Source organism: Penicillium daleae (genome assembly GCF_028827525.1).
Source record: "Penicillium daleae strain IBT 16125 chromosome Unknown utg000002l_segment0_segment0, whole genome shotgun sequence".
NCBI classification, from domain to species: Eukaryota; Fungi; Ascomycota; class Eurotiomycetes; order Eurotiales; family Aspergillaceae; genus Penicillium; species Penicillium daleae.
In genome coordinates, this window is record NW_026623150.1 from 2246168 (window position 1) to 2265940 (window position 19773).

Below are 19773 nucleotides of genomic sequence, written 5' to 3' on the forward strand. Positions count from 1 at the left end.
TCACCCCAGTTCAAGTTCAACTAGACGGAATTGATTTACTTCGTAACCGGATACATACTGACTACATACTGTACGGAATATGCGTCTTGGGGGTACATGAGGTTGCCCTCCTGTCGTGCTACAATCCCCTTCTGTAAAGTACTATTCTCCGTGTGTTATACCATCGTCCAGTACTTTCTTATACCTGATACTTCCGGATTTCAGCCGATCCAGAACCTTGAACTCAAGTACAATGGCGACAGTCAAGCCACGGCAGTATCTGCTTGTCTAGTCCCGACCGAATTACTCCGGACTATAGTACTAGCCCAACTTAGTTCCTCTGCTCCAGGCCAAACTACTCCATACTCCAAGGAGGCAGTGAAGAGGAGAGAGAGAAGGCGGAAGTGGAGGCCATGCACGCTAACAGACGATCGTCTCAACAAAACAGCAAGCTGCAAGCCAAAGAGCAGGCGATGAAACAGAGTTAGCAGCTAGTGTACAGATAGGCTACTTGATCCCCTCTGCGCGTCGGCTCTTTCCTTCTCCCACGCAGGCAAGTAAAAAAAGGGTCCAGTCCAGCCTCCAGGACAGGATCCAGATCACATTTTCACCGTTAAAACTCCGATGTCCCCGCAGAAGAGAAGCAAGAACATCGTCCAACGGCCCAATCACGCATCGTGGCCAGAGATCGCAATATCAATCTGCGTGCTGGATATTCTGACCAGCAAGGGATGCCTCCCCATTACGCGGGCTGTCTTTCCTTGCTCCTTCATCCCACGCGGAAATACTTGTGGATCCATTCAGTGCCCGCGGAGGAACTAGGTCGTTGAAGCTGTACTCACAAAGTAGATTTCCCTAATACCTTCCATATCCCGAAGGAAAGTCCCCTCTTCTTTTTGTTTCTTCCCCCTCTCTCAATTTGTGATGCCGAGTCCCGAGTAGATTTCACTTAAAAGCCATTTCCTTAAGGTTGGGGCTGTCCCTTCGGGTCCCTTCGGCGATCAAGTGTAATTAGAACCTTCAACTCCACTCTTGCCAACAAACCCCCCATTTAAGGGCTGGAACATGCTGGTTTAGATTTTTGCACAGAAGACAAACCTAAATTGCACTGCTGAAAGGACAGGCTATCCTCAGCAACATCTATTTGCCTACAACAAAGAGTTCTAGCATGCCATTTAAAGAGGAAAATTTACTCTCAGATTGAGTCCCCTAGTACCCGCCACTAGCTACCAGCAGAGTGACTGGTCTAGCGTATGATAGACTTTACGGCCGATGCAGTACTCCATACTAAGAACCTGATTCGCGGTCGCTGACTCGCGATAGCAAGAAGAAAGAAAAAAAAAACATTAGGACGGAATCCTGGGCCACAGCACCATGATGAAATGAACTTGTAGAGCTTTACGTACACTTAACGACGCAAATTAATTAGGTGATCGAGCAGAAAGTCCTCTTCTCCCCCATTCTCCTCCTGCCTTACCGTTTCGAGGCCACTTACCCCCGTAATTTCGCAGACTCTGCTTTGCTATGTGCTTTGCTTTTCTTTTTCTTCTTTCTTTTTTTCCCGTTCGTTTTTTCTTTCGCATTTCTTTTCCTGTTTTCTTGTGGAGGACATGCGGCGATCCTTGGTATGGAGTAAAGGCATTCGCTCTTTTTCCCCCTTTACCGCCACAATCAAAGTTTATCATTGTCAGGCAGAGAGAATATCTGCATGGGACCTTTTCTCCTTTCCATATGAACTGTAAAGTTGTAAAGTGGACGGTGGCAATGATGGAAATGGAAGGTCCAAAAAAGGACGATGTCGAGGTTACTATGTACCATCCTCTTCGCAAGGACGGTTGGCCTCGGTTGGTCGGTGCCAATCACCGTTTTGCCCCCCGGCAGTAATCGGGAGAAGCTTCAATCGGCACCGCCCCATCGAGGGACAAGACCTCCCTATCAAAGCCTGGGGGCCTGCCAAGCCCAGAAAGACCCTGAGATACGAATCGGGGAAGCGGCAAAGGAAGCTGAGGCACCTCGGCGGCATTTGCTCCTGAACGTGGGGCTCCACTTCACGGTAATCTTAAACCAGGGATCTTCTCAAATCCTCTAACCTTATTGCCTTTGACGCCCACTCGACGAGTGACGTTCCCCCCACGAAAGACCCAAGTGTGAGCCACAACTTCCAAGGAATGCGGGAATCAAGTTTCCTATGGGAAAATCACCACCACGGAGTCTGGGCCAACCAGGACGAGGATGGCAAAGCGAAAGCCTCTCCGAATGGGAGGGGCTTAGGATCGGCAGGCCTTCCGTTTCTTTTCGCCTCCACAGAGGCGTTGGTGCGCGTTCTGCATGTGTATGGGGCCGATAGTAATTAACGATGAGCCCGTGAGAGAGAAACTCCGATCTGGCCCCAACAGTCCAATAACGCTCTGCATAATCGCGAAACCTAAATGCGTAACCCCCACTGTCCATGGAAAGAGATTCGCCGATGAGAAGACCGTCTTGCCATCGGTCATCGGAGGGCAGAGATCCTACAAATGACCCTCCGGAATCGGAAACAATCGACGGTGTCCACCTCAGCCGTTGCCGTAATCTAGCATAATTAGGGGGGGGATGGCAAAGCATGGCGTAAGGAAACCCGAACAAAATAGGTACCGGATACCTTAAAAAGGCAACTATGATAGAGGGAAGAAAAAGGATAGACAGGATGGCGCCAAGAATACGCGACCGGTGGATCCGATTTCTTGCGGCCTTCTCTCTGGTCAACTCATAATTTTTGCTCTTTTATCAGCCTCCGACATGCTTCTCTATTGGAGAGCAAACTTCTGTGGCGCAACTCCCAGCAACAACGGCATATATACCCGTTCAACGGGCGCTTATAGTGGCGGACCGAGTGGAGTTGACCCCAAGCTCAAGAAGGCTATTCGGAGCGGTTCTCAAGTGACTGTCTATAGGATAGAGGCCGGAGAGGACAAGAAAAAGGAAGGTCCAGATGTTGACAGAGTCGTGAGGCGGTCCTTGGCAAAATATGGCCCCATATACATACTTTGGATGACACTAGTCTACCAATAACTAAGATTGTTGGGATCTATACTGTTCCTTCGGTGACCGCTTCAGTTGTCCGACGAAATGACGAAACAAGGAATAAAGGTACAAGATACTAGGATTATGAATCAACCTTTTTTCTTTTGCCCACGAGCCTGGTCATTGGATTAATCATCAGACCGCTAGTCATTCATCTGCGTTGGGTCAGATTTCCGGGGCCCGGATCCAAGGATGAGAAGCAGGATACGTGAGAACGCGTCTAGAAGAGGATTCCATATCAAACGAGTCATTTAAGTGTCTCCATCAGCGTATCTGTCATCGCGTTTGCCTTATTGCCCCGCTTCATCGGCTATTTTCATTCGTCCCGGCCTACCAAAGGTGGGTGATGACTGGCAACGCCTATCACGCAAAGCGGGAGAGCGAATGTGATAGAAGTTGCATGAGAAATGTAGAGAGTTTCAAGGCTGCATATGTTGGGTCATTCCGTACAGTTGGATTGGATCTCCGCGGACAGGAAGAAAAGTGTCAAGTACCTGAACCCAGAGCTTTCTCTGGACAGTCAACAGTGGGCATCCCGTCAGTACCGATTTTCCAGTAGAGCCAGCTACCCCGCATTTGGGAATGCATCGACCAGTGATGCAATCATCCTCTGGCCGGCCACTGTATGGCTGCCTGCTTCTCATGAGATACCGATACGACCTGCAATCTCGTCAGCTTATGGGTAGAGGTAGGTGGAAACAAAATCCATGAATTCATATGTGAGTGCAGGTACTCGACTTATTTCCCGAGTGTACGCATTAGTTGATCGCCGATGAGAATGTGATTGTAGTTGAATCTTTGTACAGGTCGTATAATTTCTGTGCTGATGTCATGTCCTTCATCATTCGCTCTTTCTTTTTTAGTTTCGGTATTTATTTTTGTCTCGCCTCTTTCTGGTTTTTAGTCCGCTGGAAGTCAGCGAGTCCAGTATATCATAGCACTGGGCCTAAAAGTATTACGTAGATAGCATACCTTTCCTATTGAGTCATTGGTGTTAACTAAAAGAGAAGATAAAGAGTTTTATCTCTTAGATGTAAGGGGCATTCAGCTCTTGGCAGACATCTACCTCTAGGACATCCATGTGTATACATAAACATTCCTGATTTCTATGACGATGTAGAGATGTCGATGCCATTAATGGAGGATGTAAACTCCTTGAAGATGAAGTCATCTGCAAAGCACATCTTAGAAAGCCTCTATGACGATAGATCAGGACATATGAATGACCTTAATGCTATTTAGACCATCAAAGCTGCCATGTATTGGAGCCGGCAATGTCTGCGTAGATTAGCTTTGTACAAAGAGATTATTTGATGACAAGGATGGATTCACCGACATATGCCAGAAGGACATAGACTACAATATGCTCTTTCTCCGGCGCGTGAGCACAGTGAGACAGGTAAACACTTCAAAACTCTGTCAATTCAGACCTTTATCCTAATTTGTGTCTGAGGTGTGTGGAAGGTTTTTACTTTACCTTCTGCAGAAACAAAGTGAAGTACCTTCTAGGCTGTCACTTGTCTACTTAGTAGTTTGTCTATCTTTATACAAGGTAGCAATACTCACGCCCGAATACTAGAACAACCATTCTGCGATATCGATATCGATGCCATGGGCACAGTATCAGTCAGTATTCTATGTACCGAAGAAAGGATGACAACAATGCTGATGTGGTTCAGACTAAACTCTACTCGTTTCTCAGAAACATTCAAACCCACGCTCTTCTATTTAGACGTGTGGCTTAGAATTGTAAACCCAAAAAAAACTTGAATTGAAGTTGACTAGCTGGAGCCGTATTGATCGTCAACGCCTCCTGCCTCGAATCTACCCACTATATGCAGACTTAAAACGGAAACGCCACCACTAGCATGACTCTGAGCCATAACCGTGCTGAATATGGCGGTTGCCACGCTAGCGAATTAATCGGACACAGGTCTGCTGAAGTAAATGCCGTGACCGATCACTGCTATTTACTTAAGCCTCCCTTAGACTGCTCAGTGGTATCGTGAACAAGATGAAGGACCCTTTCGTAGCTGTCTCGTGCCCCTCTACGCAGGTGGCTTGCTTCGCCTCACTGGCATGTCCCTTTACCCCGTCGACAATCAGGTTGCTTTTTCGATGTGTTAGCGTGAAATCACATGCAAACCTAAATCTCCCTTTTGATAAGAGCTTCCTGAAGCAGATTGGTACTGGTGAGTAGAGTGACACTCTTGAAATCGTCCCCGCACTTTGTACTTCACCTGAGATTTCACTGCCGAGTCTAGAAGATATTGATACAGCAAGAGAGCGACCGGCGGCGGAAGTCCTCATGTAGTATATTTGATTAAGAATGATAACTCGTTGAAATGGAAGACCGAGCATATCTATAAAATATATCGTGTAGAACGATATGAGAGTGACATTTCTGGCGGTGGCTGAATGATACGTATTATTCCATCCGCCTAAAGCACGCAGGGACCCTTACAAATCCGTTTACAGATAGCTTTCTGAGCAACCTGATTGTGTGAAGGAGTCAGTACCATGTCGACTAGAAGTATCCGCGAAACAAGATGAGTGTAGTACGAATATCGGTAATGAACAACCATTCTAACTCAGTTGAGCCACATTTTCTCACTTGTATGGCTAGCAAAATATCCTGTAAAAAGGTACCTTTAATTTCGACGAGTGGCTTTATCTGCCAGCCAGCTAGGCTGATTGGTTCGATGGGGACATATTATTATACAAACATACATGAGCAGTCGTTCCCGAGTCCTGCGTCACTTTGCATAACCAGATTTCTGAGTCCCATTGGTAGCTCACACGTACCTGGACAGACGATCGGCTGCAACATCCTCTCAATCATCAATCGACTGGCTCTCAGGATAGATTCTAACCAGTCTATTTTTCCGCTCACTTTTCTTTGAGTGTCTCGGTCGAGATCGCTCATAGAGACTAGGCGTGCTGTTAGCGTGATCGGAAAGTCCCCGAGTCCCGGCAGATTTTTGGAAGGTGGCCTTGGGTTGGGGCTGGAAACGCAAGCCACCGTACATCCTCGCCCCCTGATGCTAGTACATGCATATAGGAGGCGTCCGCTCTATGGGAATGTTCTCAGTATGTACTCCGTATTCTTGGCAGCATGAAAGGTTACCAGACGCGGATAGAAACGGGTAATACCAAAACGAATGAGAGACAAAATCGTTCTCCTATGGAGAAAGGTGTCACCTAGTTGTAACTTGTGTGCTGATGATTTGTTGCCTTGGTCGGTCTGTCGAGTCCAAATGCTAACCAGCCCTGTCAGAGAGGGAGCGCCACCTAGGAGCTGATACGCTCATCTCGTTGCTGATGGCCCCCCAAGTGCATTACCGCAACAGTGAATATGTCCGCCGGTTTCATATTGGGATAAATGCGACCGAATTAAAAGAGATAGTCTCCTGAAAGGAAGGCAGATAAACGAAATTGACACCCTAGAAAAGCGAGGATTCTGGATTCTGGACTCTCTGAATTCTAGATTTATGCCTGAACTATATGCTATGTTGGATGCGAAAGCTGCCTAATCTTATATACATATCTATATTATGGACTTGCTTTAGAATAACCCTCTGAGCCGTTTCACGATCACGCAGGGTCCACGCCGTGATTAGCATGAATAATTATTGTAATTGTCTTGGATGCCCAACTCTTGCTGACAGTCTAATGCGGAGGGGCATTTCTTCTTAGCGCGTATCTTTCACTAGCATCAGCTAGAATCTCGCCGCTAATTAGTAAACCAAAAAAGCTGATAGTTAATAATAGTGTAAAAGGTCGATCATTATACCCCACAGAGTCTATATACAACGGATATCATTCATTTGTACCTGATGATTTTGAAATACGAGTGAAACGATGAGATACACTGGACAGTCATTACTCCGTACCTATCCGCATCAACAGAATACCTCGTACCTGGTCTACGGCGCCTCTTTCCTAGCCTTTCATCCGATCTGGTGTTGTCTCCGAGGAAAGTCGGTCATTCAAGATGCACCATGACGTCTTAGGGGCGACGGTTTCGCGGGCGTAACTCTCTTTACGGAGTTAACCAAACCTCACACTCGCCATCTAGCATAACTTTCTTCTCATGCGACGCCACCACGTCTGCACTGCCGGGTCGGCACTTGGGTGGCATGCACGTCGCAGTTTCATATGGATGCGGAAAGAGTGTGGGGTGGAGGAATATAGTAGGTGCCTGGGGTAATACGTACTCAAGCGAGGCGGAATTGTGGAAGTAGTCGTAGCCAGTCAACATTCTATAGAAAACCAGCGGCCATTGAACCACGTCGCTTTCTTAGTAGTTCCCTGTTTTGTCTCTTGTCCAGGGAACAAGAACGAAACCAAGACACTACTAGAACTAAAGCAGCCCTATCCTCTATACGAGTTAAGCGAGCCTGAGGAATGTCACCTTGCCAATACACGTAGCCAATACCCTAAGTTGCCAGGCCCTGGTCAATAACGGACAGCCCTATAGATATGGCCAACGAAAGGGCCAATTGGAATAATTCATCCCGCACCCGTGAGCTGCTACCATCCCATCGGTCTTGAATTAAGTCTTGCCCTTGCTGCAAATGGGATTAATGCCTTCTTTTATACCTCTAAAATGAGGTCTAGACTCGATGGCGGTGATCCAGAATGATAGCCTCATGGACACCTTTTTTAGTCACCATCACCCCCCTGGGACGAGGTCATTTGACCTGCTCAAATGAGTTAGACTCTCACAATTGACGGAAGCAAAAGACGGCTCAGCATGGTGGGAATGGAGGTTGCTACGTTCGTGGCGCGGCGACGTGCTATCCTGACCGACGAGGTTCATCATCTTTCATGAACCATATCAATATCATCCCAGAGGTAATCACGCGGCACTTGAGGTCGGGTAGACGATAACCTTCCCCCCTGCGAGCATACAGCATCCCAGGGTTGGAAGGCCATCTCGAATCCATGCAATCGTTTGCTATATTCATGTCTACATCCATGTCGCCTACACCTATACCGGTCCGACTATACAAATCCTAATCCAAATCCAGGGCCCACACAAAGCGCCCTCTTTTGATTTCAACCTACCAACTCGTCAAGCCCCGTTCTCGATCAAATCCACCCCGCAATTGCTTCCCCGGCTTGAGGACCTTGCCCTGCAACACGGTATACCGGATGATATTCTCGCACTCCTCAGGCCGCACGCGCGCCAGCCAGATACCCTGCGCCGCACCCTCGTTGTCCTCACTACCATCCGCCCCATCCCGCTTGTACCACTCCATATCACGCCGCCGGTATACAATCACGTTCGCTGAGTACTTATGACCACCAACGTGGCTGATAAAGTAGATGCCCACACCGCCAGGTCGCGTATCGTTCATGTCGCGATACAGACCCAGCGGGCGAAGATGGCGTTCGAATTCGCGTCGCAAAAGAGGCGCAGACTGGCCGCAGCGGGCATCGCGGGTGCGCTGGGAGCAGAGGAGGATGACAGCGGCGTGTGGACAGGGATGTGAACGGAGCGGGGTCATGACGGATGTGCTGGCCGGGTGTGGTGGCTGCTGTTCATGGTCTTGGTCCTGGGGGCGGGCGGGCTCCTCCTCACTGGGGCCTGTTAGCGACGCACCCAGAGGCGTCGTCGTTGTCAAGGACTTGTTGACAAAGTGCTCGATCAAGTCCGGGACTAGCTGTGGGGTGACCTGTTCCACGATGGTGAAACTGGGGAGGAGAAGCACATCAGTGGGCTGTTTGCCCGTCTCATGCGTGTGGTATTCGTCGGGAACGGGCATGTTTGATGCTGACAGCTTGAGTCTCTAGGAAAAAGAAAGGCGCCATGTGAGTGTTGGACTTCTGGATACCGAAGGAAAAACAGAGAGAGGGGAGAGACAAGGCAATTGTAGTAGATTGGTCTTACCCCGTTGCTTGGCTCAATGCCTCCCTTCTCAATGGCCTCCATGACACTGCCCACCTCATCCGCTACGTCGCGCACCCAATCCGACTTGCCGGTAGCGACCAGCAAATGTGTCGCCCATCCCTTGACTTGTCCGTAGAGTTCATCCTCCTGATCAACGTCGAACTTGGCGGGGTATTTCACTGTACACGTTGCGCAGTCGTGCAAGCATTCATCACCATCGACTGCGGGGTCTGGCTGCTTGAATAGCTTATCTGATTCTGAGATGGATCTGAACCCGTTCTGAGCTAGCGCATTGTCTCCCACGGCATCGGTATCGGTGTCTGTCCTTGAGGAGGCGAGGGAAACGTTGGAGGAGCCAAAGAGCGAAGAGGCGCCCCGGCGGAAGAGCTGCATTGTGGATAGGCAGGAAGGAGACGATTGCTCGGAACCTGCAACCGCGGGACCTGTAGTTGTATGAATGGTAGATAAAAGGGAATCGGGCCTGTTGGCTCAATTTCTGTCGCTATGACGCGTACCTGACCGCACTGGCAAAGATCTTATCAATCATTCTGCATTCTGCCAAAAATCGGAACTGATTCCGCCTGACTAAGCCCCCACTGGGGCCGAAGTCCATACGTTGAGTCTATAACACATGTTATATACTGTCCGACGAGGTGGGGGAACAAAATGGCCATTTCGGTTCATCTCATATGCGGAGTAGTGGAGAAATGTTGGCAAATTCCAGATTTGGTCTGTCTATACGAAACCACGTTTTCGCGCAGACGTGTACGAGGCAGCTGGACCTGGATGCCTGCACAAATACAATGTCATTTTCGAGGTATTTAGAAAGCAGACGTGTGAAGATTGAAATCATACAGATAGTCACTACAATATCAGAAGCAATACCATAACGATAGGTGCTTGTGGTCAAGACGTTCATGGCCTGAGGGGTCACATTCTCATAGCTCTAGAAGATCGAGCCAGGAGGAACTCAAACAAATGATCGGGAAGAGTGAGAGATAGTAGTAATATAGAAAATAGTACCAGATTTAAAAGCAACATCATTTGGAGTTGATGAATCAATGGTCTTAAGATAACTATTAGTCGTCTCAATAAGCATAACTGATGCTTGGCCAAGCTGATATCGAGTCACGTGTCAGGCAAGTATCACATCGGTCGCCAGCATGGAAGTACGATACGGAGAAAATGCAGTTTATTTATTATCTCATGACAATTCTTTCTTTGAGCACGCTCTCGAAATTTTCTCTTGCAGAGTCAGACGGATGTAGATCGACCACTATTCAGGAACCGGAGCATCACATGATCCCCGCTCCCCGGACCCAAAAAAAAAAAATAAGAAAACGACGAGTTTACACTCAACATTGAAAAGGGGGTCAGAGAGTCATGGACGAAAGCAAAGCTCCTCGAGCTCCTCGAGAGCCACAGGAGCTCTACATCCTGGTGACAGGTGCAAACAGGTACGCTACAGCCAGCTAAGTTGATCGCAACTGTCTTGCCCGTGGGGCTCTGTCTTGAAAAAAAGGAGGCCGTCAAACTAATTAATCACTTGTGTTCTCTGCAGCGGTCTTGGATTTTCGATATGCTGTCGCCTCGCCGACGAATTCCTTTCCTCGCACCACTACGATGACACCCTACACATCATCTTTACCACCCGGAGTGCGCGCAAAGCCGAAGATACCCGCCGTCGCCTGGAAGAGCACGTACAAACCTCCTCTACCTCGTCCTCATCTAATTCCGCGCGAGTAAAATTTGTCTCCGAAAGCGTCGACCTAGGCGATCTTCTCTCTACGCGTGCACTCTCCCGCCGACTCTCGCAGACAATCCCCAAGCTCGATGCGATTATCCTGAACGCCGGAATAGGGGGTTGGTCAGGAATCAGCTGGCCCGCAGCCATCTGGGGCGTCTGCACCGATCTCATCTACTCAGTAACATGGCCGTCCTTCAAGCTCTCCCCGGTGGGAGTTCTGACGGGCAGGCAAACAGAGAAGGAGGAGGAGCCAGCCCTCGGAGCTGTGTTTTGCGCCAACGTGTTTGGGCACTACATGCTGGCGCATAACGTGGCGACGCTGCTGAAGAAGGCCCAGTCTCCTAATGGACCTGGTCGCGTCGTCTGGGTATCCAGTATCGAGGGCACCATCAAGCATTTTGACGTCGAGGATATCCAGGGTCTGCAGAGCAAGACCCCGTACGAGTCCTCCAAGGCTCTAACCGACGTCCTGGCCCTGACCTCGAATCTACCCAGTACCGCCCCGTGGGCCGTCGATAGCTTCCTTCGCTCCAACGATAAGACCGAAGAAACGGACAAGGCTGTGGCGGAACATACTCCAACCATGTATCTCTCACACCCAGGAATTTGCGCAACCTCCATCATCCCCCTCCCTCTTCCGCTGATCTGGGCGATGGTAGCTGCCTTCTGGATCGCGCGCATGCTCGGCTCGCCCTGGCACACTCTGTCCACCTACACAGGCGCCTGGGCTCCCGTATTCCTCGCGTTGTCCTCTCAAGGCGCGCTCGATGCCGCGGAGTCTCCGTATCACCAGTCTGGCGGGGGCCGAGTGAAATGGGGATCTTCTGCGAACCGGTTCGGCGTCGGAAGCGTGAGCAGCACCGAGGTGGATGGCTGGGGACACGGCGGTGTTGTTGGTACGGCCATTGTTGAGGCTGATCGGAATCGTCAACGAAAGCGTGGCGCGGTCGATTTGACTAAGGAGGAGAAGGAGAATTTCGAGGAGCTTGGTCGGAAGTGTTGGAAGCAGATGGAGGAGCTGCGGATTAAATGGGACGCTATTCTGGATCGAGCTGAAAAGGGCAAGGCTGTGACTGCGGCTGAGACTGCGGCTGAGACTGAGACTACAACTGCTCAGTGAGAAATTACGTGGACACGTGGAAGAGATCTGGACATTGCCAGGCTCGGCTCACGTACTTTTTCGCTCGAACAAGATCCCTATGATCATTTGTAATCTACTCATAATGACATGTATACAATATTGTAATCCAATGATACCTTACTAGATCAAATATACCGAAAGACTGCTATAGCAATTGGATTTGCATCTTTCTAGATCCCGCGTCCCAATATTTACATCAACAGAACCCGCCCCGCGCCCATGATATCATTAAAACAGGTAGAGCATGATTTTCTTTGTCCGCTATTTTCCAGAAGAGAAGCAGGGACCAGCAACAAACACAATAGAAAAAGCACAAAGGGAGCGGGGATGTAGATAGATAGAAGCAGAATTTGAACAACTGTAACAGTAGTAGATAGATGAAAGGGAGAGAGCTCTGAGGCGAAGAGACTAAAAAAAGATAATTGTCGCAAATAACCGACCGAAATCGTGCATCTCCACCATCTAGGTTTTGGGATGATATCGATTATCGGGGAGACACGAAAAGAAGGGGGTGAAAAAAAAGTCTGCCAACGCACTAGCGGGAGCAGATCACGCAGAAAACGACTCCGGGTCCATGCATCAAGACAGGAAGGAAGGTATTGGAAGGTGAGGAGAGGTGTGTGAGGGACGTGGCGACGTGAAGGATGAGGAAAAGAGATTACATGATAATCGCAGGAACTATGAGAACTGTCAGCTTTCTGGATCAACTTCCCCCGTATAGGAAAGAATATGCTTACCATCAATGTTCTGCTTGATGCTCTTGTGAGGGAGAATGGAGCCACCGTTGACGTATACCTCGTCGGCAATGGTAACATCGTCACCCAGGACAGTGACATTCTCCAGACGAGCCCAACGGCCGACGGAGCTGTTCCATCCGACGATGGTAGACTTGATCCAGGCATGGTCCTTGACCTTGCTGTTCTCCATCACAACACAGCGCTGGAGGCGGACACCGTCGCCAATGACGACGTTGGGCCCAATGACCACGTTGGGACCAATACGGCAATTGTTTCCAATCTTCGCCGAGGGGTCGACCATGACGTTGCCGCCGTGCACGTAATGTTCAGAGTTGGAAGCCAGCTTCTTGGAGTTGCGCTTGGCCAGATGGGTGAGGTACAGGCAGGTACCGGTGAGGAAGTCCTTGGGCTGACCGACATCCATCCAGAAGCCCTCGAGGTCGAAAGAGTGGAGCTGACCGTCCTTGCAGATGGCGGGGAATGTCTCCTGCTCGATGGAGGTGGGGCGCAGCTCGATGCGCTTGAGGACGCTAGGGTTCATGATGTAGATACCGGCGTTGATACGGTTACCAACGAACTCGACGGGCTTCTCGACGAAACGGTCGATGCGGGAGGGGTGGTTAGGCTTGTGAACGACGACACCGTACTTGGAGGGCTCGTCGACCTTGGTGACGACGATAGTACCCTCCTCACCGTGGGCGCGGTGGAACTCGGCGAGCTCCTTGAAGGGGTAGTCGCAAATGACATCTGAGTTCAGAACGAAGAATGGCGAGTCATCCTTGGCCAAAATCTTCTCCGCCAGCTTCAGCGGGCCAGCGGTGCCCAGAGGTTCGGACTCGACGGAGAACTCAATGCGTACACCATATTGCTCCTCGTACTTCTTCAGGGCGGAGACCATGACATCGGGGCGGTAGTTGACAGCCAAGACAATATCGGTGACACCAGCAGCAGCCAAGCTCTCGACCTGGTGCAGGATCATGGGCCGGTTACCGAACTCCACCAGCGGCTTAGGGAGGGTAAGGGTCTAGACAATCAACAATTAGCCATTGTGAAGCCAAGACAAGGAGGAAGCCCATTTCATGAGCAATAGACCTAGCATTGAAGCAATTGGATGGCTCCACTGGAAGATGATAGATCGGCAGCAACTTACCAAAGGACGCAGACGCGTGCCGAAACCTCCGACGAGAATGAGAGCTGCGGCGGTCAGTCAGTACGGGACGGGGTGGAGGGGTGATTCCACGGAGGCATGGAGGAGGAGGGGGTTCCATTCTGGTCACATACCCTTCATTGTGGATGTGTGCGGGGGATAGGATCAGAAACAATTAGCAAGGATAAAAGAAAGGAAGATAGCTTCAAGAGGAGATCACTGATCTCGAGGTGAAAGAGGTTCAGGGAGGAAATGGCATTATTTAGGGAACACCTGGCGGTTGATGGATTTATTTTTATCAGGAGGAAGGGTGGGGCACGTGAGTGGCCCGATGATTGGCGGTGGAGGGGCACGTTTGCGGCGAAGGAAAAAAGGGGGCGGCCCTGGACCAAGTCAACCACGCCCAATTCATCCACTCTCGACGGAGTATACACTCCCTGTTCATGAAGACCTTCAATGTTGGATCTGTACCATCCTCTCGCTACGATTCAACAATTCCAGTTCAACATGAATACGAAATCCATTGGCCCGATTCCATCTCGTCAATGCCGACGGCGCTTTCGACCTCGAATCTCCCTTCTTCAGCGTGGTGGGCATCGGTCTCGCATTGGGTCACACTGGACCGGGCTAGCCCAGCCCATCCCGGCCGATGCACCCAATGCCGCTGCCTTCTGACTGGATCGGGGGCCACCAAGCTCGCTTCCCCGCGAACTAGAAATCCCCGTGCTCAGTCTCTACCTCTCAACATCAAGTCAGGCGATGTCGCCCCCTGAAGGTGGCGGACGCAGCTTGACTTTGCTGTTTTCTTGAATCTTGATCGTCGGTTGCGGTCGGCTCGCGCGTGGAGAGCGCCAGAGGGCCAGGTCAGATGGAGGATCTCCCCATCCGTCGCACTACCACAACCCTACTTCATCTGCCTGAGACACTTACCCAATTGCGGCTCCTCCATCTGGCATCCACACACACATACTTTGTAGCTTTGCTTCTCCAGCCCCTCCCCCCTTCATTGAGTGTCCGGGGGCAGCCGCTGATGGCCACGTTGTGTCTCAGACATTCCTGACGGGCCACCGCCTGCTCCATCCGTGGCATCCACAAACTGAAAGACCCATTCTCGAACTCGCCGAGCTTTCTGTAGCGGCAGATCGGCATGATCGTGGGAGCTATCCCGTCGCAAATCGCCCTTGTAGAACCCAGCCGTATCCGTCGCGTCCACCGGTTGACGATGCAGCAGATTAATTTTGGTCATTCCTCCCCGCAGACTTTGTCCGTAGACCTGATCCCGGAATGAACTGAGCCCGACAGTGCGGAGCAAGATGATGTCTCGAGGGCGTAGCATGGCCAGCGAGCGACTGAGGCGATCCGCTTCCTGGGTCTTGCTAGAGATGGAGGTTTGAGTTGGAAGCCAGAAATTGACCCCAAAGCCTGTTCGGGTCTCGTCGCCAACTATTAATTCGATGATGTCGAGCTCGGTCTTCCATTGTCGGGTCACCACACGACGCGGAGGGTGGATCGCAAGGATACCCACGACCAAGTTGACCGTCATTGTCTGCGGCGTGATGGACTGCAGATATCTTGCTGTAGGGAGATGTTGCAGATCGCTAATTGGGCCAGAAATCTGCAAAGAACCTGGCAATTCGGGGTCATTTACTTCTGCTGCCGTCCTGGTTGAGGTAGCATCTATACAAGATTGCAGAGGAACGCTCTCTTGTGTAGATTCTTCGTCTCGTAGCCCCGAGGCAGATATTTCTGACGTTTCGTGCACGACGAATGAATGATCATAGAACTCCGAAAGAATGGAGTCCTCATTCATTGAGTCGTTATCAGCTGCTACCAGCTGATGTGTGTTCAGGAAAGTTAGATCCTCTGGCCCATGATAGAATTCGTAGTGGCTTGTTGGATGTTCCATGGAAAGCGGTTGAAGAACTCTCCATTTAACGGGATCTCCACTTTGAATGATTGACGTCTCGTGTTCATGGATGCTGTCTGCGCCTTGAAATGGCTGTATAGGGCCGTTGAGCAGTTCATCATTTTCCCAGTCAAGGCTGCTCGGCAATGGCGCACCCATCAAGAAGATCGTCTGGAGGGCCATATCGCTGGGAATGGAGCTAAATAGTTCATCTGGCTGGGACCCAAGCTTGACTCCTGGTTTTAATGAGGCTTTTCACCATTTGGTCCCATGCTTTTGGAACAGGGGTGGTCGAATGAGTACTTTGTTTTATACGAGGTCAACCGCCGATGATGCAGATGCGGGCATCACTGTTCCATGTGAGTCGGATGCGAGCTTCTGTATTTAGCGCCTCGAAGCTTGGGACCTTGCTCCTCAGCGAACGTTGTCGACAATTGAAGTCGGAGAAAAGCGAGCTCTGGTAACCACAGAAACTCGGCCCAGGCCCGAACCATGGGATGGCCATGGCACTTACAACTCTTGTATATTATTCCAATGAAATTTCCAGCGTCAACGGTCGATTCAACATCTACTGCAGGTTGGACATTGTCTAAGCTTATGGTCAACTCTCGTTGCAAAGTAAAAATAAAAATCTTACTAACTTCTACACCTAAATTAGTTAGTTAGTTACCTCCTCCATGTCATGCTTACCTGAAAGCTCCGGTGTATGCAGCCAATGAGTAATCTTGTCAATTAATGATACCACGTGACCCTACGGTTACTCAAGCGGGCCCGAGTGGCAACCGACATTCGCCGCAGTCCCAGCGGAGTAAAAGCCCATCGTCAACGATCAACCCCCTCGTCTCCGCATCTTCACTGTCGGCCATGGCAGTCTCCTCAAATAAGAACTAGATTCCATCTGTTCTCCCTTCGCCGTACATCTCCTCATCGTCCAACACTAGAGGAGCCGACTCTCATCTTCTCCGCGGCCAAGCGCCGTTGTATATCGGACAACTATGGCCTTCCAGGTCTCGATCCCTCGGCCGGTATGATCTGACTTGATTCTTAATCTACATCTGGCTTCCATCACTGACACTTGCTATCTGCATCTAGAATTTCGCCGTGGTGACATCGGATCTTTGGCCCTCGATGTCTAGTGTGCTCGCCGCTCCCTTCACGCGATCCGCCGCCGGCCGCGCTCCGACGGGCGGCGTTCGTGATATTCGCCAACAATCCACTTTTCCAAAGCAGAATGTGGCGGTATGTGTTCTTCCATCAAACCTGATTATGGTGATATCAAAATCTGACTTCATTAGACATCCCAACGTGTGTCCTTGCCGGAGTGCCTGGACACGGTCTCACTGGAAGCATTGAGAGCTGGTCTCGTGCACCGGCCTGCACCGCGTGGACTATCCCCCATGTTGAGTGGAGGTAAGAAAAATTATCAAAATTCTGAGTTACAATTCATATCTAATCTCGAGTGTTTCATTCAAGGTAACACCCTCTTGGCTCCGTTGATGACTCCCCCAGTTCGCGCTTTTGCATCACCCACAGCCCGATCCTTTTCGACCTTAACCCCCTTCCGCCTCAGCGCCCTACGTGCAGCACCCAAGATTCATGGACTCTCAAGACTTCAGCAGCAAAGATTCCTGTTCGGCGGCCCTTCGCAGAACATGTTGGCTCAGAAGGAAAAGACCGCAAACACCAACCCGAATAGTGCAAACGCCCAGAACACATTCTACCAGGCTCTTCTTCGTGCAAACATGCCTGCGATTGTTGTGGAAAGATACCGAAGCGCACAGTTTGCGAGCAATGCGGCTTCTGAGGCGATTTATGCAAAGGCTTTGGAACGTGTTGGTGGTGCCGAATCCGGTGCTATCGCCGGAGGAAACCAGAATCTCAACTCGGATCAGCTGCAGGCCATCGGCCAAGCTGTTGCTGCTCGGTCTCATGGCGGTCAAATCGGAATGGCAAACAAGCCTAACGGTACTGGTGCCAAGGAGGCTCCTCTCTATGTCGTGGTAGAGGAGTCACTGGGCAACACTGTCTTCCGCTGGGTCAAATTCCTACTCATCTTCGGTTTCTTCACATATCTGTCTCTCGTCCTGATTACCATTCTGGTTGAAACGACTGGAGTGCTGAAGAACATTCGGGGCCAACAGAACAATGAGGCCCAGCCTGAAAAGCAGACTGTTCGTTTCAGCGACGTTCATGGCTGCGACGAGGCCAAGGATGAGCTGCAGGAGCTGGTTGAATTCCTTCTGAACCCTGAACGTTTCTCCTCCCTTGGTGGAAAGCTCCCCAAGGGTATCCTTTTGGTCGGTCCTCCCGGTACTGGTAAGACTCTCTTGGCTCGTGCTGTTGCTGGAGAAGCGGGTGTTCCCTTCTTCTACATGTCCGGTTCCGAGTTCGATGAAGTCTACGTGGGTGTTGGAGCCAAGCGTGTGCGTGACCTTTTCACACAGGCCCGCGGCAAGTCTCCAGCCATCATCTTTATCGACGAGCTGGATGCCATAGGTGCCAAGCGAAATGAGCGTGATGCCGCGTACGTGAAGCAGACCCTGAACCAGCTTCTGACCGAGCTGGATGGTTTCTCCCAGACCAGTGGTGTCATTATCATTGGTGCTACCAACTACCCGCAGCTGCTCGACAAGGCCCTGACCCGACCCGGTCGTTTTGATCGCAAGGTTGTCGTGGGTCTCCCCGATGTGCGTGGCCGCATGGATATCTTGCACCACCACATGAAGAATGTCCAGATTGGCACCGATGTCGACGTTGGTGTCATTGCCCGTGGTACCCCTGGCTTCTCTGGTGCTGACCTGGAGAACCTGGTTAACCAAGCTGCAATCCATGCCAGCCGTGACCGCAAGACCAAGGTCGGTCCCTTGGACTTTGACTGGGCTAAGGATAAGATCATGATGGGCGCCGAGGCTCGCAGCCGTATCATCCAGGACAAGGATAAGCTTCTCACTGCCTACCACGAGGCTGGACACGCTCTGGTGGCTTACTTCTCACGATCCGCTACTCCGCTGTACAAAATCACCATCGTTCCCCGCGGCATGGCCTTGGGTATCACTCATTTCCTTCCCGAGATGGACACTGTCTCCCGGAACTACACCGAGTATCTCTCCGACATCGACGTCGCCATGGGCGGCAAGGCTGCCGAGGAGATGATCTTCGGGCCAGACAATGTTACCAGTGGTATCTCAGCGGTAAGTCTTGTCTCGTACAGCAAATGACACTTGATATGAGAAGCGTATACTAACGAATATCTCTCCAGGACATTCAACAAGCAACCGAAACCGCCTTCACCCTGGTCACCCGCTTCGGTTACTCTAAGAAGCTGGGCAACGTCGACCTGTCTACCAACTACGACAGCCTCTCCTCGGAAACAAAGCAAGAGATCGAATCCGAGGTGCGACGCCTCGTAGAGGAGGCACGCGCCCGCGCAGCCAAGATTCTCACCGAAAGGCGAAACGAGCTTGAGATTCTGTCCAAGGCACTGATCGAGTACGAGACTCTGACCAAGGAGGAAATGGAAAAGGTTCTCCGTGGTGAGAAGCTGGACAAGGTGGCCATCTCGCCCAGCGCGCCAATCAAGCTGCCCGATGCCCTTCAGGCGGCTGGCCTGAACTCGACACCAGCAGCAGAGGTTCCCCCCACTGTGTCGGATTAAGTTCGTCTCACGCGTGCGGAGCGCTCATCCTCCAGTACTCAATTTCTCTCCTCTGAGTGCATTCCTAGTCGTCTCACTTTCTTCTGATCTTTTTGCCTGGCCTGCTGCTTTATTATCTCCGCTGTGCATTCCCGGATCGTTCGGGCGTCGATATTGAAAATACCATGCTTCTATTTTCCTATTTCATTGAACGATCTGACTTTTTTTTTCATCTTTATTCACTCTCGTCTCTTTCCTGTGTCTTACCTGTATCGTCTGTACATATAATCTTGTATGTCTACTGCCGTTATGGAAAGCGAATAGTCTGTCAATGCGACTCGACGATGCAGCACCGCAAGATAAGGAATCGTTTCTAAATCAGGAGGGTAAGATTGAGATCCGGGGGCTCTCCAGGCCACAAAAAGTGTCTTGTCTCTGTCACTTGCATCTCTAGATGACCCCGACTCGAACCAGTTCATTGTCAGGAGTCAGATCACTAAGAGGCCATTGGAAAAGGATTCCT

The 19773-nt window shown here is 50.6% G+C and overlaps 5 protein-coding genes across 5 annotated transcripts; 2 read left to right on the forward strand and 3 right to left on the reverse strand.

Moving 5' to 3' along the window:
• Positions 1–8108: 8108 nt before the first annotated feature.
• On the reverse strand, positions 8109–9331 carry N7458_001818 (sucrase/ferredoxin-like domain-containing protein; the record flags this gene model as incomplete). Its single annotated transcript, XM_056905201.1, has 2 exons — positions 8109–8837; positions 8939–9331. 2 exons carry the CDS (start codon positions 9329–9331, stop codon positions 8109–8111), a joined length of 1122 nt encoding a protein of 373 aa, XP_056769308.1.
• Positions 9332–10321: 990 nt separating this feature from the next.
• N7458_001819 (3-keto-steroid reductase) lies at positions 10322–11805 on the forward strand (the record flags this gene model as incomplete). The annotated part of the gene is made up of 2 exons (XM_056905202.1): positions 10322–10395; positions 10500–11805. The coding sequence occupies 2 exons, from the start codon at positions 10322–10324 to the stop codon at positions 11803–11805; spliced, it is 1380 nt and encodes a 459-aa protein (XP_056769309.1).
• A 679-nt stretch (positions 11806–12484) lies between these two features.
• Positions 12485–13851, reverse strand: N7458_001820 (mannose-1-phosphate guanyltransferase; the record flags this gene model as incomplete). The annotated part of the gene is made up of 4 exons (XM_056905203.1): positions 12485–12504; positions 12564–13587; positions 13714–13757; positions 13845–13851. 4 exons carry the CDS (start codon positions 13849–13851, stop codon positions 12485–12487), a joined length of 1095 nt encoding a protein of 364 aa, XP_056769310.1.
• An 862-nt stretch (positions 13852–14713) lies between these two features.
• On the reverse strand, positions 14714–15799 carry N7458_001821 (uncharacterized protein; the record flags this gene model as incomplete). Its single annotated transcript, XM_056905204.1, has 1 exon — positions 14714–15799. One exon carries the CDS (start codon positions 15797–15799, stop codon positions 14714–14716), a length of 1086 nt encoding a protein of 361 aa, XP_056769311.1.
• An 812-nt stretch (positions 15800–16611) lies between these two features.
• On the forward strand, positions 16612–19271 carry N7458_001822 (i-AAA protease YME1; the record flags this gene model as incomplete). Its single annotated transcript, XM_056905205.1, has 5 exons — positions 16612–16641; positions 16709–16855; positions 16912–17026; positions 17150–18807; positions 18876–19271. The coding sequence occupies 5 exons, from the start codon at positions 16612–16614 to the stop codon at positions 19269–19271; spliced, it is 2346 nt and encodes a 781-aa protein (XP_056769312.1).
• Positions 19272–19773: the final 502 nt, after the last annotated feature.